At 37.1% G+C, this 26,627-nt stretch overlaps 2 protein-coding genes across 2 annotated transcripts; one reads left to right on the top strand and one right to left on the bottom strand.

Moving 5' to 3' along the window:
• The first annotated feature begins 35 nt into the window (after positions 1-35).
• pstpip1a (proline-serine-threonine phosphatase interacting protein 1a) lies at positions 36-12,691 on the top strand. Its single transcript, XM_084409368.1, has 15 exons — positions 36-211; positions 1,263-1,363; positions 1,481-1,555; positions 1,669-1,703; positions 2,472-2,578; positions 2,792-2,854; positions 5,746-5,850; positions 7,493-7,538; positions 7,735-7,814; positions 8,051-8,149; positions 9,723-9,819; positions 9,953-10,040; positions 10,310-10,392; positions 11,215-11,324; positions 11,597-12,691. The coding sequence occupies exons 1-15, from the start codon at positions 179-181 to the stop codon at positions 11,726-11,728; spliced, it is 1,254 nt and encodes a 417-aa protein (XP_084265494.1). The 5' UTR covers positions 36-178; the 3' UTR covers positions 11,729-12,691.
• Positions 12,692-14,653: 1,962 nt separating this feature from the next.
• Positions 14,654-25,339, bottom strand: tspan3a (tetraspanin 3a). The gene is made up of 7 exons (XM_084409367.1): positions 25,151-25,339; positions 20,041-20,232; positions 19,378-19,452; positions 18,614-18,715; positions 18,361-18,513; positions 18,186-18,269; positions 14,654-15,717 (listed from the first exon to the last, which is right to left on the bottom strand). Exons 1-7 carry the CDS (start codon positions 25,211-25,213, stop codon positions 15,625-15,627), a joined length of 762 nt encoding a protein of 253 aa, XP_084265493.1. The 5' UTR covers positions 25,214-25,339; the 3' UTR covers positions 14,654-15,624.
• Between the last annotated feature and the right edge of the window lie 1,288 nt (positions 25,340-26,627).

The following is a 26,627-nucleotide window of genomic DNA, read 5'->3' as shown; positions in this document are numbered from 1 at the left end:
ATTGACATAATAGGAGGGTGCTTCCTTATCTGAGTCAAACCTGAGCCACGCGAGTGTGCTACGAAACGGTGGTTTCCTGCGTGTGGCATTGTCTGTTCTTTCTTTTACTTTTCTTAATTCCGTCTTTGTTTCCTTCTGTGTGCTTGTATCGTTCTCACTGCTCTAAAGTGCCTTTAGAATGACACCGTTACAGTTCAAAGATTCTTTTTGGGTAAGTGAACGAGTTGAGCTATTTTGACATATTAGATTGAACAAGTCTGTTTGGACATGCTTGATGTTAACCATATCGCATATGATGATTGACAGGGTAGATTATTAATGTGTCTAACAGCATCACATCACCTTACCTAAAGAATGTATTGGACGAGTTATTAAATCTCAATATTTTTTGTGCACTTTCATTTCTATTCATTTGTATCAGGAATTAGGATTGCACTTTATTCACAGTATGTACACTTTCAATATACTTACCCACAAAGTACTGAGTAGTGTAAGGTAACTACATGGGTTAAGTTAAGGTTCAGGGTTAGTGTCACAGTATGTTCATGTGAAACAGGACTGTAAAATAAAGTGCTACTGTAATTAGTGTATCTGTATATAAGACCGATTTAATTATAATCTGTCATCACTTTCATTTTCATTTCTTAACGTGTGTTTCAGTTAGATGTTGGATTAGATTTGCACTGACAGTACTGAGATGTTCTCTAAAATTAAGATTTTTTTAAGAGTAAGATGTTTGTCATTTGTGGGTTTAGAGTTTATATATAGACATTCTGACGTTGTGTCATGGAGATGAGGCTTCCTGTTGAACGGCTGACTGTGTGCCCACTCTACCCTCTCTTTGGCTTTGATCTGTGTTGTCGGAGCATCCATCTACAAAGCGACTTCTGGGTTGATTTGCATGTAAAGCCACGCGAGTGCTATTCAGTGTTAGTTGTGCATACAGCTGGTGTCAAAATAGTCATTTTCTTTCAGTTGCAAAATATGGTCAAATTATTAGTAGCATCATTCCATGTTAATATTGTCGCACGTTGTCAATGATTAAACTGTTTAACCACCTTAGACAGTCTGGTACCACATATTAGTTTTTGCATAGATATCAACTCTTCAAATAAGGCCTCGTTTTTATGAACATAGTCCTACAAGCAGAGCCCAGAAACTTCCCAGGGATTCAGGATTAAAACTGAGATGCACAGTCCCTCATAACCTAAATCTTGTTGCTGTTTTATGGTAGTGGAGAAATCTAATCCTCTTGGTTCCAGGGCCCAGATTTCACCAGCAACACTGGATATGAGGCTCTTATCCAGAGGCTATGTGATGGGCGACGAGCTTGCAAAGATATGGAAGAGCTCTTAAAAATGAGGTAACACTGGAAAATTGCATATTTTTAAATTCTTTTCAAGGTACGCTGATTAGCATTGGTCTGTTATGGTCTAAGTAAAGCGGTACTGGGTAACATAGTACATTCCTCTGCTCATAGGGCGATGGCAGAGGAAAGATACGGAAAGGAATTGATTACTATCGCACGCAAGACAGGAGGGCAAAGTGAAATTGGGTAAGCAAACATTGTACGCATTATTTAATATATTTATTTATGTAAACATTGTCTTCTGGTTTTAATATTAAATCAATCAATTTAATCGTAATTTTGTTGGTTTGGTTTTGTAGCACTTTGAGGGCATCATTTGACCAACTAAAAGTCCGTAAGTACCAAATTATAATTTGCTTAGTTTGCTTTAAAAATCAGAATGAGTGTTCACAAACACACGTAGAATATAAAACATGCTTCATATATACTACAGTGTTGGGTATATTACTTACAAATTGAAAACTGTAGTTAGTAACATAATGACTACTTGTTGATTACTTTTGACCTTACGTTTAGCCTTAACTTGTTTATCGCATAGATTTGAATAGGATAATCTTGTACTACAGAGACATAAAAAATACACAGAGGACATTTTTTTTTGAAAATTTGTCATCAACAAAATGAAGTGCATTAAAAATTACATTACAACAGGAAATTGCAACATTAAAAGGAACTGCAGAGGGTTTATGAAAAGGTAATAATTATTCAAATCATTCAAATGAAATCAAACCATAATAAAAAAAGCAATCAAAATAAAACTATATAGAATATTTGATTTGTTATGCTGTGTGGCCTCTGACTTGTGTAAACTGGAAGACTTTCTGAACATACATAAGCAATATGCTGTTTTAGAAGGGACTATTTAAAGTGAAAAAAAAGAATAATTGGTGAAAATCAATGAATGATGAATAATTCACTGCCATTTTGTAAATGTTAAGTAGTCATGTTATCAATAAAAATGCAACTAGTCTAATTATGAGTGTTTTGAAATGTAATATAAGTATATCATTTTTGGAATCTGATTACGTAATCCAGTAATAATCAGTTACTACTAAACCCATACCTTCAAGATCACTGATGAATATGCTGTTTTCTCTCTTAGAAATGGAGAACATTGGAAATGTGCACATTCAGCTTTCTGGGATGTTACGAGAAGAGGTGAAACGAATGGAGCAGTTCAGAGAGCGACAGAAGGAGCAGCGGAAAAAGGTGAAACGCTATGCGATGCTTTAATTAATCTCGCAGAACCGCAGACTACTTTCTCAGAGGTGCGAACGGGGTGGGAACAAATAATAATACTGGTTTTGTCCAAGCCAAGGTGCTTAATCTTGATACCTCTGATTTATTAAAATAGGTGCTACCTGTAAAGCTCAAGAATTCAAATGACATCTTACATTTTATTTTATTTTTATTTTTTTACAGTTTGAAGGAGTCATGGAGAAGGTTCAGAAGATCAAAGTATCATTACATAAGAAAACCACAGAGGTGAGTCTAACTCGCTTGAAGTCACAGAAGTGACTTCAGTTTTATGGACTACTCAGTGGATCGTATTTGCCTAATACAGACTGAAAGCAGAATATCAGGAAGAGGAAGGGAGAAATGAGAGTGATTTAAATCATCAGTGCTTTGCAGCTAGTGTGCAGGGCAGGGAGGGGGATGGGTCTTCAAAATGTTGTAACTGTCACCTCAGGAAGTCTCACTTCTCTACTAGATGTGTATTCTTTCTCGCCTGCACACTTCTGTTCACTCCCACCAACTTAGACTCTATTTTATCAATGTTGGGGTTTTTTCTGTTCCTCATTTATTTGTAATTTCCTGAAACAGAGTGCTGTTGTCAAGAAAAAGATGCATTTCCGTTTATCTTGGCACATCAGACACATTCAGAAAGCAAAAGCGCATGTTAGGAGTGAGGCGAGGAGATGTTGAAGGGTACTTACTCTGTATTGTCATATAGCATTGTAAAAAGCGATCTGATTTGATAAACAAACGAGTAAGGGATGTGACTATCTGTTCTAGTCAGGAACTGTCAAGGTGGTTGTCTGACTTAGTGGTTAAAGATGAGGGTTATGATAACCACTAAATGAAAGGTAGTTACTGTAGTTCCGGATGATTAGTTTGTGAGCTTCTTCCACCGTTGTTCAAAAGCACAACAGATTGTCCCTGCGCTCTTAGAAAAAAAAAAAGGTTCTATAGAACCTCCAAGCATTCCGTCAGGCGCATCATAGAACCTTTAGGGGTTCCCATCATGGGGTTACTTTATGGATTTAGTTTTTAATTTCATTTTATGAATTAAACGGCTCGTGAACATACTTTATCACTTGAATTTCCTCTTATATAGAAGACCATTTTAGCATAAAGGGTTCTTTAAAATTGAGTTAAGAACCCTAGGGTTCTATGTAGAAGTTTATTGAACCTTTTTTTCTAAGGCAGTGTGTCCACAAAAGTGTTTTTAGCCAGCTGAAACCGCCTTGCTGTTTGCACTTTGGTGAGTGTTTTGGCAGCGCAGCGTTTTTTTCAGTTGAGACCATTGAGACGCTTTGCTTCCCATGACCTACGACACAGAACATCCGCGGAAGGGTTATTATTATCTAATTTCACAGATAGTTTGTTTCTGTATAAAAATGTCAATACAGGGTAAAGTATTATGCTTCTTGTCGGCATCTGTTGACGATGTACAAGCAGAATGGAGCGGTTCGGTTGGTAGCTGTTGTTTATGTCCCGCCCCTCCTCCACTGTGATTGGTCGGCTGGGTAAAATGTGACAGTGATGAGTGCTGCGTTTTAAGATCACATTCACCATGCTGCCTTGCACGCAGCGCGATTTTATTCACGCTGCTAGGCAGCCTGGATTCCATGGACCAGATTTTCGCCTCAGCGAGGGGACCAATCACAGAACGGGGAGGGAGCAGCAAGACGATGACGACGTCTATGCGACACACCGAAGCAGTTTGTTTATATCTATGGATCCAACAAGGCATCAGACGCGAAGTTACAGCCTTAGATAGTGTTCTAAGTAGTTTAGTCGCTGAACGCCATCGTGTACACATAAATCTCTGACCCATCGTCTTCTTCCTCGTCGAATTTCTGTCGCTCTACATACGTCATCTGGTATAATTGAAACGATTGGCTATGAGCTACGTACAGGCGCATTTGATAGACATTCACATTTGATAGCCAATAAACGGCTCTGGGCATTCAAATACGAGAAAATGAACATGTGGTTCCCAGACCACGTCTCAATGAGACGAGGTCTGACGTTAGCCAGGCTACATTCAACATGATTTTTCCAATTAACGTTTTTTTTAGGGCACCAGTCCATGTCCTGGTTTTCTTAAGTTTGATGACATTCTAAAGATTAAGAAGCTGATTTATGATACTTGTATATTAAAAATGTAAGCCTATTGTAAATCTCGGAAATCGGACTATTTTCAAACAATTTCCCTCGCAATTCTGACTTTACTTCTCACAATTGCGCGTTCATAGATATAAACTTGCATAAAACAAGATATATGCATGTAATAAAGTCCAATTCTGAGCAAAGAAAGACTGACTTTATTTCTCAGAATTGCGACTTTATATCTCGCAAATTCTGAGTTTATATTCAGAATCAGTATCTAGAGGAAGTAAAAAATTTGTGATATGATATCAGCTTAATTAATTATATAAAAGGAAGTTTAGTTTTCCATTAGTTTACTGAATGTCTGGTTCTCCTGTTGCTTCATGGTGGCTGTACATTGAATTAATTGATCATTTATCAGTTTGATTTGGAGCAGATTGATTGTATATGTTTATGTGTGGGTCAGTGAAAGCAGTTGAGTCAGATTACATGAATGTAGCCATTTTCAAGTACCGTAGATAAAGTTTATTCTGGCATTTTCAGTGAGAAAACAAACCCAAGAATCAAGAATTAAGAAGTAATTCACCACCATCCTTCAAATGAGACATTAAACCGAGGTCCTGACTCTCTGTGGTCATAAAAAACCGGTGTAACCCCAGCATCCTTGCCAAATTTACCGATTGGCATCTGTCTACCATCATGGCCTCCTAATCATCCCCATATACTGATAGGCTTCATCACTCTGTCTCCTCTCCACCAGTAAGCTGGTGTGTGGTGTGTGTTCTGGTGAAATATGGCTGCCGTCGCATCATCCAGGTGGATGCTGCTCATTGGTGGTGGTTGAGGACATTCCCCATTTCATATGTAAAGCGCTTAGAGTACCCAGAAAAGCACTATGTAAATGTAACAAATTATTATTTATTAATTACTATTAAGACCACAAGAAAAAAATCATTTATCATTTATATTTGTTCACTTGGCCATCATTCAAGTCTATGTGAGTCATGCCATAATAACCCTGTACTTCTCTATTCTCCCAGTCTAAAAGGGCATATGAACAGAGATGTAAAGAGGCTGATGAAGCTGAACAGGCTGTGGAGAAGCTCAACAGTACACCCACTGTCACCCCTAAACAAATTGAAAAGGTAAAATATGGATTATTATGGGCAGAATATGGTTTGAAACCACCCTTGTTTCCCACCATCACAAACATTTCTTTCTATGATGTTGAAAGTGTTTCTAGGGATGCTGTTTTTTTAGAAGGAAGCTGACTCTGAGATGGCGAACGGGAACATGGGTTGTGTTACATTAGCAACACATTATTAGCTGTTTGATAACGTAGCTAAGCAAAAGGCTAATAATATCAATAACTGTTATGCATCCGATGTTGTAGAGCACGATACATAAAACGCATTACCATTCTGACACATCCCCTTTTAGACGACCCTGTATAATTCACTCTTCCTCTTCTGAATCAGTTTCTGGTTCAAATATAATAGGCATTCTGAGCTCGTGTGAGAGGAGGCGGAGACTAATTTGCATATTCATGAATCCACGTATATACTATATGAAGCAAGGGTGTAGAGTTACATTCAAGCTATTTTAAAGGGATACTCCACTTTTTTTGGAAATAGGCTCATTTTACAACTCCCCCAGAGTTAAACAGTTGAGTTTTACCGTTTTCGAATCCATTCAGCCGAACTCCGGGTCTGGTGGTACCACTTTTAGCATAGCTTAGCATAGATCATTGAATCGGACAGGACCATTAGCATCTCTCTCAAAAAACTGACCAAAGAGTTTTTTTAAACTTGACTCTTCTGTAGTTACATCGTGTACTAAGACAGACGGAAAATGTAAAGTTGCGATTTTCTAGGCTGATATGGCTAGGAACTATACTCCCATTCCTGCGTAATAATCAAGAAACTTTGCTGCCGTACCATGAGTCCAGCAGGCGTAATGATATGACGCAGCGCCTGAAAATAGGTCTAATAGGTTAGACAAACTTAGTCCCGGTCACGTTGGAAGTTACCGAGGTGGGGACTATTTTCAGGCGCTGCGTCATAACATTACGCCTGCTGGACTCATGGTACGGCAGCAAAGTTTCTTGATTATTACGTAGGAATGAGAGTATAGTTCCTAGCCATATCAGCCTAGAAAATCGCAACTTTACATTTTCCGTCGGTCTTAGTACACGATGTAACTACAGAAGAGTCAAGTTTTAAATAGGAAAAATATCTAAACTCTTTGGTCATTTTTTTGAGAGAGATGCTAATGGTCATGTCCGATTCAATGATCTATGCTAAGCTATGCTAAAAGTGGTACCGCCAGACCCGGAGATCGGCTGAATGGATTCGAAAACGGTAAAACTCAACTGTTTAACTCTGGGGGAGTTGTAAAATGAGCCTATTTCCAAAAAAAGTGGAGTATCCCTTTAAGGCATGAAGAAATCATTTTCACAGGTAAAAAACATTTAAAAATGTCATTTAGATGATCAAAGATGAGTTTTAAGGGATACAATTATTGATCGCCGGGACGCAGGAACATTAAAATAGAAAATAATGTTTCACAATATTACTGGTTTTACTGTATTATTTGATCAAAGAAACGCAGCCTTGGTGAGCATAACAGACTTCTTTGTGAAACATAAAACAAATGTACTGACCCCAAGTTTTTCCTGATCCAATAATGAGTTCTTATAACCATTTTAAATTTTGGTACAAATGCTAGTGATGTTGTTTGATGGCTCTGAGTATTTTGAAACAGTGTTGTGCTTCTATTCCACAACAGATGCAAAACAAAGCAAAGCAGTGCAGGGACGCGTCCGCGGATGCAGGTGAGAATGGAAATACGCTTTTGTTTTCACGCATTGCAGCGTCTGCTTGCAATGCAAAAGTGATCAATTGATACATCCGAACCGGAAACACATTCAAAGACACTGGTAATGCCTAAAATGCACAATGCAAATACTTTCAAGTAAGATTTCACTGGCTGGAAATCCAATGAGGCTGATGCTTGTTCTCGATTGACAGAGAAACAGTACATGTCAAACATAGAGCAGCTGGATAAGATTCGTCAGGAATGGGAGACCACGCATGAATGCACATGTGAGGTAAAGAGAAACACACACTCGACTATCTGTTTGCTGTCCTTCAGAAATAGCTCTCTGCTGAGGCTGTGAACCACATAGAAACACACTAAAAATGAACTTCCCTTTTACTGTGTTTTACACACTGCGTACCACACAAACCACACATACTAAACTAAACTGCACAAGAAACTTGGTTTGGCTTATTTTGCTGTGACAGACAACGTAGACATATTTACATCATGATGTTATTTCTCCAGGTCTTTCAGCAGCAGGAAGATGATCGTATTAATATTTTGAGAAATGCTATTTGGGTCCACTGTAACCACTTTTCCATGCAATGTGTCAAAGAAGATGAGGTGAGTATAACGTAATGAAGCTTTTTCAAAGGTCACACTGATAATAGCTACAGACATTATTAAATACAAGCGAATTCAAAATATTGAAAATCTGATTTTCTTTCACATTTTTATCAATTTAAGGCAAGACACTAAAGGCAAATATATATATTTTTCATGCACTGGTCAGTTTTGATATTTTGGGCTATTACTTTCTTAACCTGTCTTCTTTCAAACTAAAAGAAAAAAAATCCCAAATACACATTTAAAGTGTTTATTTTGAGGAAATACTTACAACAAGGTTCTATTTGTTATTAACGTTAGTTATTGCATTAGTTAACATTATTGCATTAGCTAACCCAAACCCCAAAACACTTAGTTCATTTTAATTCTAACATTTACTAAATACCTTATTGAAATCAAAATATTATTTAATGGACCTGATCTAATATGAGCTAACAATGACCAGTTGTATTTTTATAAACTATGTTAACAAAGATTAACAAATGTATTGCTTATTATTGTTACTTAATATTACTTCATGGATGCATTAACCAATGGGACCTTATTGCAAAGTGTTACCAACTTTATCTTTTCGCCTTTCAATTACAATACATATCTTTAAACGCTGTTTCCTCAAAATGAGTTCCCCCCCTATAAAAATTAGTAACTCTTAAATACATCAGACTTTCCAGTGTCTTTCCCATTTACATTCTTAAGGTTTTTACAGAGAGGTTTGTTCATATATAATTCGCCTGGTTTATATAATATTTAATGGTGAATGTAGTATTACTGATTTATGGAGTGACTTATTACTGATTTATCCCCCTCTGTATAACCTTTAACTCTTATATACAGCATGTCAACACAACAATATTTAACCTGGCTTTATTTAGATTTCTGTTCAGGAAATACATGCAAATGTATGAAGACAATGCTTCATTTGCATATTTAAATATATCATTTCTGAAAACTTTTAATACAAAATGATTTTCTAAATGTACTATGATTAAGTGGGGAATTAGGCCTGTGACCTTATGCGCCAGAGAGACAAGCGCACGGCCATCTTTAGAATTTTGTGTTTGAACTTCCTTTTTTGAGGTAGCTCTATATTTCTGTGGCATCGCTGTCGAGGACTAATTGGCTGGTGAAGTCAAGAGGATTTACTTATTGTAGAGTTAACGAAAGACAGAAGGGGGCGGGGCTACATATTTATCTCCATTTTTACCTGTGATTTCTAAAATAACGCAATTCTATTATGTAAAATGAGTAGGAAATATGTATTATTCTTTATATTCATTATTTAAATTTAAGCAAACTTGTCACTGATCCTTTGAACTTCATTGCTCTGCAGGAAAATTCTCAAATCATGCTGGATTACATCATTAGTTTGCCGTCATTAAAGCGAAAGGGTCATCAAAAATGTGGTATTCAATTATAAAAATGAAAAATAGAAGCATTTCACTTGTGACTTTTCTCAGACTTTTGGACCTCTCTGTAATTGTAAAAAAAAAAAATAATCACACACACACACACACACACAAAAAAAACAAGTGCTGACAATATTGTCAAATTACTGTTTATTTGTATTCAGTGTTATGAGGAGGTGAGGACAGTTCTAGAAATGTGTGACATCACGGAAGACATAAACACATTCATCAAGACGAAAAAGACCGGCACCACTCCTGCAGGTTAGTGATATTATGTATTGTTTCCACTGGGTTTTTGTATTAAACTTCACAAATCGCCCATAGTTTAGTTCCATTACCATATGATTTGATGATATAGCTTTGCATAATGAAACTTTCCATCTGTGTCCTGTAGCGCCTATTGTGTTCGAGAACTATTATGACAGAGAACCAACAACGGACAGCAACGGCATCACGCGCTTCGGTGGAGGTGTGATTAAGAGGTTTGTTTTCCACTGCTGGATCTGTAGGTTAATGTGTAACGTACATTATGTATTTGCCATGCTGACAAAATAGAAAGGAATGGAACATGTACTATTTTTAGAGATTAGTAAGACATAAAGCTGCAAGCGGATGTGCCACACAAACAAAAAATTTTTTTGTGGTTATCGGTAGCCTATCTCTGGTTATCTAGATAGCTTGTGACCTCGCATTAACACTTTTAATGTTCCTTTTACACATTTTTATGCAGTTATTATTTTCTTTTTGAAAGGTTTTCAAATCTCTTGCAAGGCAACTGTGCCGTTGGATCAAAGACTAGTAATGACTGTATTCAGCCATCAGCGCCTCCATCAGGTACATATTACAACATATTAATGACATTGTCAGCTCTCATATGTATATTTCAAATTGCACGTTACATTGTTTTTAAATTCTAGCCATCCTCATCTTGTAGTTACTGTGAACACAAATGTTATTCACCACCAGGGGGCACTTCAGCCCTATTACTTCATTGAATAGGATTTTTTTTTTTTTTATGCATTATTTTCCTAATACGAAATAATACAATAAAGAGCTAAATAAAAAATTTGCTTAAAAATAAATTGTATTTGTTGTCAACATCTATCCATCCATCCATCCAAACAGTAGTGGCTAAAAGTGATGTTATTTGTTTTTAATGACCCTACAAGTTTGATTAAACCATCATAAAACCAAAATATGAGGAAATTTTTTTTTATATTTTTTTAAATGTTTAAATTATGAAGGAAGAACAAATCAATGAAGGTATTTATCTGGCAAAAGATGGGGAACTACAGGTACTGGTTGTTTTACAATGGACAAAAAAAAGCTCACAAGGAAAAGCATACATTGACTGCAACAAAATCAGTTATACAACCATATTTCGCTGGTTCTCTCCTTTGTTTTTGCTTGTGGTCATAAATTCTTTGTATGACTGCATGGCCAGATGTCCGCACAATTTGCCATGTTTCATTGCATTATCACAAATATAACAATTGACTCCAAGCACAACTGCGCAATATGCTTACAAATAATATTTGAAAAAGGGTGAAGATGTCAATTTTCCTAGGCTGGACAACATCACTTTTGGCCACTACTGTGTGTGTGTTTACATATATATATATACTGTCATCAATCTGTTTAATTTTTTCTTTTCAGCCGACTCAGATGGAGTGTATGCTTCTATTCCTGTATTTCCACAAGGAACTTCAAACAGTGCTGTCTCTCAGAGCACCACATACCTGGCTCAGTATGACTACGTAGCTCAGGTAAAAAAAATTTAAATAAAACCTAGGAAAATATTATTAAAATGGCCTTACAAGAGATTAGTAAGATTATGCGCTTTTCTTTTTTTCAAAATCCAAGTTCCCATTCACTCCCATTATAAAGCTTGGAAGAGCCAGGATATGTTTTTAATATAACTCAGATTGTGTTTGGCTTAAAGAAGAGTCATAAACACCTAGGATGGCTTGAGGGAGAATGAATCATGGGATCATTTTCATTTTTGGGTGAACTTACCCTTTGAGTCCTGTGTGTGCAGGGCACTGATGAGCTCTCCATCTCTGCGGGGGAAGTTCTGCTCGTGGTGGAACAGGGAGGAGACGGCTGGTGGACGGTGGACAGGGACGGCCACACTGGGCTGGTGCCAGGCTCATACTTGGCCAAGATGTGAATTAAGAGTCTAGACGGCTTGTCTCTCCGTGTCCTTACGCCCCCTCTAATAGCAGAGTTATTAAGGCCACTCCCAGAGGAAGATTTCCGTTTGCAAAATGCATTTACGCAGTAGCACAGCATAGAGATACGGAAAATCTCTATGGATTGTAGTGAATGAATCAAAATGGGTTAATTTGTATATTAAAAACTGGTAATTATACATGACTATCATTATTGTTGAGATAGAGATTTATATTTATTAGAAAGTTGTTTAGAAAATTATTTATTGTGAATAAAAAGCATAAGAATGTATTAAGAGATGATGACTAGGCACTACGGACTTGCCATGATGTAGTTTGTGAGAAAGACAATGTACATGTAGATATCTTCACAGAATTCAATTTTTGGAAAGGTAATCAATGGGAGGTCATGTAGTTTTAACTATTATACACTCTTAGGAAAAAAAAAAAGGTTCAGTGGGGTTCAACACAGAACCCTATAGGGTTCCTGACTCCGTTTTAAAGAACCCTTGATTATAAAGGTTTATTTTTTCCGTTGTTTTTTTTTTTTTTTTTTTACTTTATACACCTTGTGAGAAGACATGACATGAAGTGGACCATGAGCCGGGACACGAACTCGGGTCGCCCGAAGCTCAACATGTCGGACCGCTTCCATCGGAACCCCTGTGCCAAAAAGGTTCTATATATAAGGAGAAATGTATAAGTTTTTTTTTTCTTTCTTTCTTTTTTTTCTTCTATAAAGTGTGATTATTAGCGGTTTAATTCATAAAATGGAATTAAAACAAAATTAATTTAAACTAAATATATAAACCTAATATATATATGAAGCACCTGACAGAACCCTTTAAGTTTCTATATAGAACCTTTTCTTCTAAGATTGTATCATCCATAACAGCTCAAAGTTCATCATTTTGCATTTATCACTTGGATGGCATAAAATGAACAATAAATCTGTGTAATGATGTTGCCGCTGACTGAATTTAATTTGGGTAATGACTCAGACTCTGTGGCTGCCGTACTTTGACTTTCCACAGGCATTGAAAGGCAATCGGTTCAGACGAACTAACGTTTTAAAGTTTTAACAGACCTCAAGTTTTAAGTTTCAAGCATTTCTCAGTCACAGTATTGGTCTTGTGTTATATCATATTTGAAATGGGAAGGATATTCCTACACATTAATGTTTAGCAATCACGGTTGATTACAAGGTCAGCAAAATATTAAGAAATTCGGAAGCTTAAGAATTTACTGCAGTGTAATAGTTTGGGGTCTGTATGATTTGTCTCTTATGCTCATCAAAGATACATTTATTTGATCAAAATACTAGTAATATATTGAGAAATATTACAATGTAAAATAACTGCTTTCTATTTTAATATAATTTTTTTAAAAAATTGTTTTTTCTTGTTTTGACATCACAAGAAAAAATTACATTTTTAATTCTATTAAAATAGAACTGAAAACTGAATTTTCAGCATCATTACTCCAGTCTTCAGTGTCACATGATCCCTCAGAAATCATTCTGATACGCTGATGTGCTGCTCAAGAAACCTTTCTAATTATCATCAATGGTAAAAAACAATATTAATATTTTTTTGCGGAAACCATTAATGATTATTTGATGAATAAGAGAGTTCAAAAGAAAAGCATTTCTTTGAAATAGACATCTTTGGTAACATTATAAATATCTTCGCTGTTACTTTTGATGAATTGAATGCATCTTTGTTGAATACAAGGTACAATTTCTTAAAACAAAAAATCTTACTGGCCCCAAACTTTCTGAATGGTAATCCTATACATTTTTCAGTACACATGAGAAGCATACACAGCAAACCAACACCATGCTAATTCAGGTATCAGGTTAAAAGGTTTCACATTCCTCTTTTCCACAGATCCTGTTTCAGCTCCAAAGGGGAAACCCACATGACAGGCACATTAATTGCACATCAACTATCTACTATTAATACCCTGCCATTAAAGCTAGCAAATGCTGTGTTATTAAGGGCTCCAAGAACTTTCCCCCTCTAGATAAAAGTGTGAAGGCATGTTACGAAGCATGACCAACACAGCAAGCAGATGGCACACATCCCCCTCCCTGGGAAACGACTGAACCTTGACCCCGTCCCATGCTATCAAGTGTTCAGCCCGCCTGCTTCCAGACAAGGCATCTTTGAGCATCCGCGACGGGTCCGAGTGCCTTGCGCACAATGGAATTGCTCAAGAGTGGGATAATAACAGCCATGAATGATATAGTTGTGCTCAAATATGTTAAGTTACAGAGTCCTAAAATCTAACATTTAGGAGCCAGTTGGACATTTTTAGTTGACAACCAATATCAGATGGTAAAATGGTTGATCAGTAGCACTTTAATTCACTGATTTCTTTATTAGTCACTGCTGTGTCATTTCAAAAGTGACAGTAAAGATGTGTTTAATGATACAAAGGATTTCTATTTCAAATAAATGCTGTTCTTGTCAACTCTCTTATTCATCAAAAACTTTCATCAACATTGACAATAATCATAAATGTTTCTTGAGCAGCAAATCAGCATATCAGAATGATTTCTGAAGGATCATGTGACACTGAAGACTGGAGTAATGATGCTTTGCATCACATTTTAATAACATATTCAAATAGTTATTTTAAAATGTAATATAATGTTATTAAAAAGACCCTTTTATACTATACAAGTAATGTTTTGTAGAATACCTTTTATTTATGACAACAAAACACACAACTGGTTGTCAATTCTGACTATTTTTAAATTGTCTCAAATTTTTACTTGCGGTTCGGTGCCTTGTGTTACTCATACTGGGATTGATCAGATTGAAGTCTTGCTTTAAAGTTGCCTGCATGTTGTTATTCTCCAACCACACCATCAAGCCAAAAATGATTGGTATCAGTGAAATGAAACAAGATAAAAGGTGTCAACTTATGAAACATTTATTTAATGATCGAAATTGCGAGCTTATTTCACCATTTTTTCCTCCCTATGTACATTCATTTAAACTAATACACTGTTGACCCTGTTCTACATACCTACATGTTATCCAAACTAACTTTAAACGATATATTACTAGACTATTAATGTTCACACTGTAAGCAATGGAAAAAGAAGGAAAATAATATAAGAGTTTGGTAACTTTTAGGTAGTGCATGTAGAGTGTCCCCAAAACCTCTTTACACTTTACATGTAAACCGCTGTGAACACCATTTTTGAACATATAGTTCACTTTAGCTGTACGTTTTGGGCCCATAATGCCAAGTTATCTAGTGTGGTCGATCCAGACCTGTCTCTCACACTGCCACTTGTCCCTGAGCAGCGGACTGGTGATGGGTGACGTCTGAGACAGCGGTACCACGGGTTGATCCTCATTTCCCCATCCCAGCCATTTTACCCCCTTGGTATTTGTAATATAGAGTTAAACCGTACACATAGTGCAAACTAACAAATGAGGAAAGCATACATTCCACATATTATTCCATACAATAACAGCATCTTCCGCTCCATATAATAGAGACAAGGAAGAGAAAATGTTATCGATACATGTGTTCATTAAATCTTCTCAACGGGATTAAAAACTGGCTGTTCGACATTTTGCAGTCTGGCCCAATGCCTTTGAGAGAAAGACAAAGGTTTAAATTAAAACGCAGTCATTTTCAGTGACACATACTGTATAAATAAATATTACGCGCTTTTCGCTTCACCCATCACCAGTGAAGTGTGTGAGCAAACCCTGTGTGAGGTGTGTAGAAACAAAGAGATATATAAGGGCATATCAAGTGTGCCACCTCACCGACAGAACCCTGAGCCCAGTGTGTGTGTGTGTGTGTATGTGTGTGTGTGTGAGACTGTTGGTGTGTGCATGAAAAGAGAGAGTCTGTCTGCTAGGTTTTTTCATGCATACGTCCCTCCTGTGATGAGGAGCTCATAGGCCGGGTCCCGGCTTCTGCGACACAGCACGACACCAGCGCACAGCATTCCCAGCATCTGGAGGGAAAAAAAAGATCAAATATATACATGCATGTGTGTGTATTTATATATACAAAATAATTATACACAGTACACACATATATTATGTGAACACAAACACATTATTTTGGATGCGATTAATCGTTTCACAGCCCTAGTTTTCTTCTTTCCTTGTGTGTGTGTGTATGTGTGTGTGTGTGCGCATCTCTTTTTTTTTTCTCTCAGGTTTGTTCCGCCTTAATTGAACGTTCTCCGAGACAAACCGTGGGGCTACGTCTTTCTCATCCACACTGAAACGTTGGTAAACGCTAATTTCACCTTAATGCGCATGCGTAAACCCTCATAAACACTAACTGAGATGATATAGGCGGAACAGACATCATTAAGTTCTCATGCTATTCTTCTGGCAGGATCATTTTATTTCGCAAAATATCACTGATGCGTGCAGGTCGCACTCACTCACCATTATATGTTTGGTCTATAACGCGACTGCTCTCATGTTTGGCCGCAGGACAGCAAATGCGAGTATATTTTCTGTCATCCTTGCAGGACTATGATATGAATACTAATAGTGTACAACGTAACAGCTTTAGCAACACTGTGAGAATAAGAATAGCACATGCACAATACCGGTATAAACAGACGATGGGCACGAAAGGAAGATGAGACCACTGCCGCCCGCCAACAGCACAAAATAAGCCAGAGGCGTCTAGAATTACTGACACTGATGTTACTAAAAGTAACCAAACAAATGGTTAAAAAAAAGTGGGCTCTTTAAAAAAAAAAAAGAAAAAAAAAAAGTTGTTTCTAGGTAACGCACATGCTTGCGAACCATACAATAGATTTGGTCAAATAAACGAGAGATAACTTCTTCACACTGGCGCCGACAAATTGAATCTAAGTTCAGACTGTGAAAAAAAAAAAGAAAAAGAAAAGGAAAAACAAGTCAAATAACCCCAGAGAACATCTGGTGTAATTTATGCAAGTTTGCCAAGAACAACCTAACCTACTGCCCCGTTTCTTGCAGTTAATTCAGGCAGACTGTGTGAGTAATCATGTGCAAGTCACGGGCATGTGCTGGCCTTGCCAAGACACGGCCTTTATGCCCCAGAGACTTTTTGGAACAGTATGAATGTCAAAGGATGTGATTCAGCGGCTACAGGGCAACTAAGCACACAGTGACGCCGCCGAGCGCTAGAACTCTGTCTGACGGGGAGAAGAGCCATGACTTACATGACAACAGCTCTCTCTGGATCAGCAGCGCCAACGCAGACTTGAATATCCGCAGTGATCTAGTTTGTCAAAGGTTTAATAGACAAAGCCGGACCGCTGTCATTTAGGAATAAGATTGCGTGTTTGAATCGAGATTGCTATCGTTTAACAATTAATCGTGCAGCTCTACTATACAGTTATTTAATTAAACTCTAGTCTCTGATTTGATAATCACGAAACCCGCTTGGGAAAACCTAGGTCTAAGCATTTGCATGACTAATAACACTATACTTGCACTAAAAAAAGAAATAAATACATTCACGGAAGACATATTTTGCCTGAGATGGATTTCACTTCTTATATAAGATAATGTCAGACAAAAAAATATACAGTACAGGCCAAAAGTTTGGAAACATTACTATTTTTAATGTTTTTGAAAGAAGTTTCTTATCAAGCCTGCATTTATTTGATCAAAAATACAGAAAAAAATGTAATATTGTGAAATATTATTACAATTTAAAATAATTGGTTTTCAATTTATTATACTTTAAATTAGAATTTATTTCTGTGATGCAAAGCCGAATTTTCAGGATCATTACTCCAGTCTATCACATGATCCTTTAGAAATCATTCTAATATGATGATTCATTATCAAAGTTGGAAACAGTTCTGCTGCTTAATATTTTTTCATAACCTGTGATACTTTTTTAGGATACTTTGATGAATAAAAAGTAAAAAAATTAAAATAAAGAAGCAAATGTTTTAAAAATAGAAATCTTTTGTAACAACAATATACACTACTGGTCAGTAATTTTTTTTTTTTTTTATAAATCAATACTTTTATTCAGCAAGGATGTGTTAAATTGATCAAAAGTGATAGTAAAGAAGATTTATATTATTAGAAAATATTTTTTTATCCTTTTATAAACCTTTTATTCATCAAATATTTCTAAAGGATCATGTGATAGACTGGATGTCACATGTGACACTAAAGACTGGAGTAATGATGCTGAAAATTCAGCTTTGCATCACAGAAATAAATGATAATTTAAAGTATAATAAATTGAAAACCAATTATTTTAAATTGTAATAATATATCACAATATTACATTTTTTTCTGTATTTTTGATCAAATAAATGCAGGCTTGATGAGCTGAAGAAACTTCTTTCAAAAACATAAAAAATAGCAATGTTTCCAAACTTTTGGCCTGTACTGTATATATAATAATTAATAATAATAATAATAATAATAATAATAATTCAGAACAGCATACCTGAATTGCAGCAAATGTCAGAGCGGCCCAGATGACGTACATCATGATCTCTTTCAGTTTCTTCACAACCAGGGCTTCACATCCCTAAAGTGGTTCAATGGATACATTAACATCACATGCACACTTCCTTTGCGTCATCGGCTACACTCACAAGCACACGTCAGGGTTCTCTCACCTCCGGGTAGAGGTCTCCGGGACGGGAGAGGGAGCCGGTGCAGTTGCTCACGTTGGGTTTGCAGCAGCTCAGTGGCACGCTGTTGTTCCTAGACTCCTTAAACCAGCTGGTGTTCTTCCAGTCCAAGTAGTTGGTGATGCCGCAACAATGGAGCTTTACGTTGTGACAGACATTATGGTGATTTTATTAGGGGTCGGGGACTCGGGGTGCGATTTATTGAAAATACAATAACCGAATGTTTTGTGCGTCTCACCTGTCTCTGCACATAGTCAATAGCGCGGCTGGGAGCATCCATATTGGTGCCGTTGTACTCATTATACACTTTCTGGATGGAATGATTGACCTCATCTTCTACCTAGAAACATGTTCACAAGTGACAGAAATTAACTTTCCGTTACACTGATTTTCATGGCAATTCTTTCAAACCTTATTAAATAAATGCACTCAATCAACCGATGCGTTCAAATGGCTGATTCATTCAGGAACCAAGCAAGTGAGTGACTTTATATATGTGTCATTGAATCATTTCCTCAACGCATTTCTTGAAAACGTGGGACCGATTTTTTGAAATTGTGTGTAAAATGTAATTCCCTTCATATTAACTTCTTGTTTATTGAAATATAAAATCAATATCACATTTGCAATCGGGCTGATATTCAGAAAAACAGCACTCTTGCTTGTGTAATCATATCATATGTTATAAATACAAAAAAGAAATCATAAAATGGCATTTTTTCTGATATTTAGAAGGGAATTGACAGCAATTTTGCCCCAAGCCCCCATTCATTTCTGACCCTGACATCCACCTTTCACTAAACCCTTTCATTATGTAGGTGGAGATGTATTTGTCTAAGCTATATGTCAAAGAGCACATTGCTATACAAACAGTACAGCACAACACTGTTCACTTTCGAACACAACTGAAAGGATGTGAGAAGGGCTTTCATATAAAAAACAAAAGAGATGTAGGCACTCCTATTTCAATAAATATTGACTTCCTTTACATGCAGGACTTACCTTTGCTCTGTAAATATAGCCTAGAACCACCACAACCACCTCAGTCACAAATACCAGCATGAGAATGATGACAAACTGTAAAAAAGGGACGCAAGAAAATGAGGATTCAGCAAAGCAAGCTTTATAAACAACGTTAAACTATCATATCCATTTATTTTTAGCTTAAACTTGTCAATAGCAACTACACTACGGTTTAAAAAGTTATGTTCACCATTAATTTGATCAAAAAAGCAGTAAAAACAGTACTATTGTGAAATATTATTACAATTTAAAATAACTGTTTTCTATTTTAATATATGTAACACAATGTTATTTACATTTTCAGCATCATTACTCCAGTCTTCAGTGTCACATGATCCTTCTGAAATCATTCTAATATGCTGATTTGCTACTCAAGAAACATTTCTTATTATTTTCAATGTTGAAAACAGTTGTGCTGCTTATTATTTTTGTCTTTACTGTGAGTTTTGATCAATTTAATGCATCCTTGCTGAATAAAAGTATCAACCCTAACCCTAACCCTAACCCTAACAAATAAGAAAATCTTACAGACCCCAAACAGTGGTGTATTTCAAAGAGAGTAAATTATGATCATTTTGGGGTGAACTATCCCTTGAAGAAAAACACTCAAATGCAGTGATGGGAACTTAATATTTTACTAACTGTGGCAAGCCCGCAGCGGCTCTCTCGAATAGTGGCGCAGCATCCAATGAGTCCAATAATGAACAACAGCGCTCCGACTGCGATAATGACAATGGCTGGGATCAGGGTGTACACATCCTCAAAGAAATGGTCATAGTCATCATACGTGATAAACACGTAGGCTCCAACATAGCACAGGATGCCAGCAGCGGCCTAGAAGTAGATAACAGAGTTACTTATCTGAAAGCGGATATTATGTGTTTTCATGCCAAGAGATACAGAACTAAAAACAATTTATTAAACTGGTTTGAATGCAGCAAATCTAATTAAAAGGGTACATCAGAATAAAGGTAAGTGAGAAGCCAAACACAAATTTATTCATGCCACTTTGACTTTCAAAACAAGTTTAATAAGTTTTTGGAATGCTGACCAACAAGAACATCATGATCCAACATTGAAGGTCAACACACAGAAAAGCTCATACTCATCAGGAAGGAAATGAGACAGGAACAAATAAGGGTTAGACTTTATTCCGATGGCCCACTTTAGACATTCTACGAACTAGGAGTAACTTTGCAACTACATGTCCACTAACTCACATTAAAGTATTAATTAGGGATGCACAGATATTACAATTTTGGCCGATACCAATAACTATATTTGAAAACCATTAACCAATACATTGGCCGATAAATCTAAATCCAAATTTTATATTTCATTTTTGAGAGCCTGATTACAAAAACAAAAGTCTCTCCATTAAATCCATGTCCCAAGCACACAATTATAATGTTCTCATTATAATATTATGAAGCCTATATGACAGACTTGCGCTGCACTTGTATTTTGCTTTTTGAAGTGATTCCAATCATATTTCAAGCAATTCATAACCATCATGGTGAACAGTCTGCATCTGAAATGTCTCGGCTGAAGGAAATAATCCATTATTTATCAGCTTTAATATATCGGTTAAATTTATTTATCGGGCCAATATCGATAACATTAAAAATGTAAATATATTGGTCGATATATATTGTGCGTCCCTAGTATAGACCGTTAGGTTAGGTAGTATTAGGGTAGAATATGTTGACCTGTACTTGTATTTCTAGTCAGTAGAATGTCTGTTGGGAGCATCAAAATAAAGTGTTAGATATTACAGTCTACTAATACTCTAATGAGAGTTAGTTGACATGTAGTTGCAAAGTTACTTATAGTTAGTAGAATGTCTAAAGTGGACCATCAAAAAAGAAATAAATGGTTTAAAATCAAATCAAATGGCTACAAATAAGTGGTCTGCGGCCTCCATGGACCTCCAGACATTTTAGGGAAAACTTGTTTTATAGGGATTTGGTCTTTCCCATTTAACAATAGAACCATAAAACCTCATTTGAATCAATGTAGCACGGCTCTCAGGCTCTAAAATTATGAACAAGGATTTAATAAAGCAGCCTGATCCCTAAAAAAAGAACAGGAGAGTGTCATACTACCTCAATCTGCCAGGAGGAGACTTTAAACTTCATTCAGTCCCAGATTAAAGAGATTAATCAAAGGCACAAAGACAAGGAAAGCAAGCTGACAGGTGGAGAAGTGTTCCTACAGATCCGACTGCTCAATTTAAGTCTTAACTTTAAAACTTTGCCCCCAATGCCCCAGTTCTGTCAAACCCAATGTGCACAAAATCACAAGTTAGTTTGTTTTTATATTTTTATTATGTAAATTGTTTAATATTTTATTACATATTGTACATTATATTACTGTATGCCTAAATTCACTTCAACATCACAACATTTGACATTGGTCAAAACTATGAGACATGAATATCAATCAGTTTATTCGATATTAGCTAGGATATATTTATATTAGTAAATCTCCATTTGGATTATTTTTCTCCATTATTTTTTGTCAATTATTATTTGATCGATTCTTTTTTGTTCTTATTTAACTGGATATTGTCTTTATCAAAACTGAATTATTATTCATTATTGTATTGTATTGAAATAATGTTAAAGTACATTTAAAGAAAATAAAGGTTTTTAACTACTTTCTAAGTCATATTAGGAACCGGTTTAAAATATGTTCTTTGTTGTTTTGTGTGATACTGGAATCTGAAAACTGTGGCCAGTTGCATAAACTGTTAAGACTAGTCTTACAAGTTAGTCATCCAATTTTATTCTTTAAAACTGTTAATAACTTTTTAAAATAAGTAACATAAAAACGTAGATTGGTCTAATTTGACACCGAACAGTAAGACTGATTACCCCTAACTAACTTCTAGTTGATCATACTAGTTCTTAAGACACAGTCTTAACATAATGGCTATGTTTATGCAACTGGCCCCTGCTATTAGTATTCATAAGGATTGCTTACAAATTCCAAAAGGAGGAATTGGTTTAATAAAAGCCTAAATTCAATCTGATCACCATATAAAGCGATCAAGTCTCTTCAGAAAATTTGGACTAAACAGCTCAATTCATATGGATTAGTTTTACGATCTCTTTATGAACTTTTTGAAACATCAAAGTGGTAGTTGCGTAGCTGTCAATGGAGGGACAGAAATCAATAGGCTAGGTTACTGTCGTAACCCCGTTTCTTTGAAACATCGAGTGGTGAGATCCACCTATGGGAAGGGCATCCGTACCTGACCTCTGCAGAAGCATCCAATTGCACCAAGACAGACAGAAGCGTGCAGCCAATGCCCGGTAAGGGCTGTTCTCCAGTTAGTATCCTCGCTTCTCGTGCGGTAATCGGGGCAAAGCTGGTGGATCTCTCCACTCGATGTTTCAGAGAACTGGGGTTACGACAGGAACCATTTGTTCTCTTTCATCATCTCGTGTTCGAAATCCACCTATGGGAGAGACATGGACAGCTCCCCGATTGCCCAATACACTCACAGTGAGGTTCTGTAAGCCAGAGAAAGACGGTCACCCAAGGGTCTGACACGTCCCATAATCATGAACCCGCCATACTGACGCACACACATAACTGCTGTGTACAGGCAGGACATGAAACGGAAGAGAAGGAAGGGTTAAGACGACCCCACCCCCAAAATCCGAATGTGCTACCGAGGTTCTGGTGACATCCAGCCGGTAGTAACGCACAAACATATGGGGAGAAGCCCAGCAGCAGAGCAAATGTCCTGCATGATGCTCCCCTGAACAGAGCCCAAGAGGCGGCTAAGCCCCTAGTGGAATGAGCTCTGACGTCCCCTGGGGGCTGCACTCCCTTCGACTCGTATGCCAAAATTATAGCGTCCACAAGCCAATGTGAGAGGCGTTGCTTAGATATGAGATTCTCCACAGCGGGATCCCTTGTCCAGCTGTTGGCCTAAGTCGTCCAAAATCTCCACCAGGTAAGCGGAGAGGAGGGAGGAGACATTCAGGGCCCTGACAGCCAAGGCCGAGGATCTATAAGCGGCCTGGTGCACAGGGGCAGAAAAACGATCCATCTTGTTAGGCAAGACCGGCTTCTGGGGAGCGAGCAGCCCGCCCTGGACTGGGTTGAGGTGCCTGGCGATCGATGGCGGGGGGATCACCCATGCCGAGAGCCGCCATATCCTTCACCTCTAGACCCGCAAGACCGTGTTTTGAGATCGAGCGGGTCGCTCCAGTTGTGCCTCGTGCTTCGCGCATGCTGGGAGGACGGGGAAGAGTTGTTTCCTCAGACCGGGAGGGGGTCCCAGCACTTTCCCGTCATAAATGTCCCTTTCCTGGTCGGTGGTGCTCTGTGGAGCCGGCCACTCAATGTTGAGGCGAGCGGCCGCTCGCTCACACACTTCCAGGAGGATGGACTGAGGCAAGGCCGCGGGGGCGTTGGCCTGGGGAATGCCAGAGGGAGGGAACCCCAAGAAGGCCAGTGTCTTCATTATCACCAGAACTGGCCGGTTCGTCGACGAGCGGGAGGTTGCCCGCAAAGATGTCCTCTTCGGGGAATGCAGGATTGGGCTGGTCAGCCCAGATGAGAGATGTTGCACCCCGGGAGCCACCAGTAGCGCGTCATCGTCACTGAGTCAGAAAAGCCGAGCTACGCGGCAACTTTAAGGCGGTGTCGCAGGAGTTTTTTCGGCAGCATCAGGCAATGACTGCAGTTCTCCAGATTCTCCAAAGCCTCTTCCGCGTGCCATTTTTGTCCGACAAAGCAGTCAGGAGAGTTAGTAGCTAACGTAGGAGGATTTGAACTTGAAAAACGAAGTGTACTGATGTCTTTCCGCAGTTAAAACAACATTCCTTCTTATGTTTATTTCCTTCTTATCCTTCTTTCATGTTTATTTGATGCTATAAATTAACTAGAAGGAAGAGATGATCGGTTCACTTTCAGCTTTAAGAGGCTCTACAGCGATCTGTCACGACACATTAAAGAACTACAAAACGGTATTTATTGTTTCAAATTTTTTTTTAAATGACCAAATTTGAAAGTTGAGTATGTATTTTTCACTGTATGAGAACATGGTGTGTGGCGTGAGAGCGCCGTGGCTTGTCGGACATAGCAACAGTAACTAAAGGGGGCGGGTCTTTGCGAAAGGTCAATTGGATGCTTCTGCAGAGGTCAGGTACGGATACCCTTCCCATATGGGGGATCTCGAACACGAGATGAAGAAAGAGAACTTTCAGATTTCATCAATTCAAAAGATCTTCATTTGTGAACCGAAGATTAACTTAAGTGTTACGCGTTTAGAACGATATGAGGGTGAGTAATTAATGACAGAATTGCCATTTTTGGGTGTACTATCCCTTTAACATCCCAAACGATAAAACTTAACCTGCTTTGTGGCTAAAGGAAACAAAGAGCCTGACTGGCCAGTTCACGAACAGCAACTCATACAAGGCTAATAAAAACATAAATAACAGTCATTTTATACTGTCACTGTTTATTAGCCACTAACGCAGAATCATTCAGACTGAATATGTAAACAAACATTGCAATACGCAGCAACAAGCAGTTTTTTAAATAATGCATTATAAACAAAATCGGCATATCAAATAGAGCAAAGTATGCATTGTATTTCAAAAGATTGTATAAATGAATTGTTGATATATAAGAGTGTGTGTGTAACAATGCAGCTGCTCGACACCTGACTGTGTCCATCTGACAAACACTGACGCACTCTCAAATTCAGTCTCAAACACCTCAAACTTACCCAAAATATCAGGTTCAGGAACACCAAGACCGTCTTAGACGACGTAATCCCACACTGGCCCATTATTAACAGATGGAAAAAGCAGTTTAAGCTGCAAATATAACAGACAGGCTGCAGATTATAAGATGGCTGTCTGTTTCCTGGCTGCCATACCACTGCTGTGTGTGTGTGTTTGAGTCTGATCCGGGAACAGTGCCACACAGCGGTCAGATGACGCACTCTCATTGGCTGTGCCAGCCTATGACAGAGGATTTATTTAGGTAGGAAAATAACTGGGTTTTGAGACACAGAAATTTTATGACGTTATAATGTTAATAGATTTTTATTAGTAGCGCTTGCTTTAACAAAGCATCGATCAAAACTATCATTATATGACATGTTATATGACATTTTCTTCAAAAAATACCAACTATTCTTTATTTCATCTTTTGTAACGGCAAAGAATTGCATATTTTCTTACCACATCAAAACACAGACCTGTATATATATATAAATATGAGTAGGTTCACATGCAGGAGTTACACAAAGGGATTTAACAAAGTAATCTCTTTACTGACACCTGCTGTTACATCATTGAATTGCGTAATCACTAGTCAAAGATCATTTGCAAGCCTACATGCATACAACACATGACTGCAGGTTTGCAAGGTCAGCTATTTCATGACATCAACCTCAAAAGTTTAAATATTAAAATGAACACCAGCAAAAAAAAAAAAAAAGGGAAGAGAAAGAAACATCAGGCTTTGAAATGAGAGATAACTGCAGTGCAATCTATTTTGAGTTTGCACACATATGCAAATCTGCTTTATTTTAATAAACTCTATGAAGGATGAGGGTTTTTTCTTCTTCCTCTTGTGGTTGGTTAACCACTTTTGGTTGAATGTGTTTCTACCATGTAAGAGGAACAAAATAATACCTGATTTACATATTTTCCCCATCCAAACATTTATTTTATTATTCAGATTATTTGGTCTTAAAAGAATTTGATGAGAAATGTTTGAGTTCATATCGAAATCTCTTCCTGTTGATATATATATAGTGCTGTCAAATCGATTAATCGCATCTAACATAAAAGTTTGTTTATATATGTAAAATATGTTTACACACACACACACACACACATATATATATATAATAATATATATAATAATATATACTGTATACACACACATTTATAAACACAAACTATTATGTTAGATGCGAGTAATCGTGATTAATCGATTTGACAGCATATATATATATATATATATATTTATATAAATCATATCAGGTTTCTATAAAATACGGCTTTAAGAATTATGGATAATAAACTAAATCAATTACATTATAGCTACATTTTACAAAAGTATTTTTTATTTTATTTTTCATATCTGTAATACTAGTGTTTAGATGGTTTTATAAAGGTGTCTTCTAAATGTATATATTTATAAAAGTTCTAAAAATGTTATATATTTATATAAGATTTTACCAGAATGGT

This window comes from Rutilus rutilus (genome assembly GCF_951802725.1).
Source record: "Rutilus rutilus genome assembly, chromosome: 5".
Classification (NCBI taxonomy): domain Eukaryota; kingdom Metazoa; phylum Chordata; class Actinopteri; order Cypriniformes; family Leuciscidae; genus Rutilus; species Rutilus rutilus.
The sequence above is the reverse complement of the archived record's forward strand: the minus strand, read 5'-3'. Positions and strand labels throughout refer to the sequence as shown.

What these genes read in the sequence shown, in the direction of transcription:
- tspan3a (XM_084409367.1), bottom strand. Translation starts at nt 25,213, where the DNA reads ATGGGCCAGTGTGGGATTACGTCGTCTAAGACGGTCTTGGTGTTCCTG. An exon ending in GCCGCTGCGGGCTTGCCACA is followed by an intron (nt 19,453 to 20,040) that starts GTTAGTAAAATA and finishes CCTTTTTTACAG; the next exon opens with TTTGTCATCATTCTCATGCT. An exon ending in TGACATTTGCTGCAATTCAG is followed by an intron (nt 15,718 to 18,185) that starts GTATGCTGTTCT and finishes TTTTCCCTCCAG; the next exon opens with ATGCTGGGAATGCTGTGCGC.
- pstpip1a (XM_084409368.1), top strand. Translation starts at nt 179, where the DNA reads ATGACACCGTTACAGTTCAAAGATTCTTTTTGG. An exon ending in GGAGGGCAAAGTGAAATTGG is followed by an intron (nt 1,556 to 1,668) that starts GTAAGCAAACAT and finishes TTGGTTTTGTAG; the next exon opens with CACTTTGAGGGCATCATTTG. An exon ending in CGCATGAATGCACATGTGAG is followed by an intron (nt 7,815 to 8,050) that starts GTAAAGAGAAAC and finishes TTATTTCTCCAG; the next exon opens with GTCTTTCAGCAGCAGGAAGA.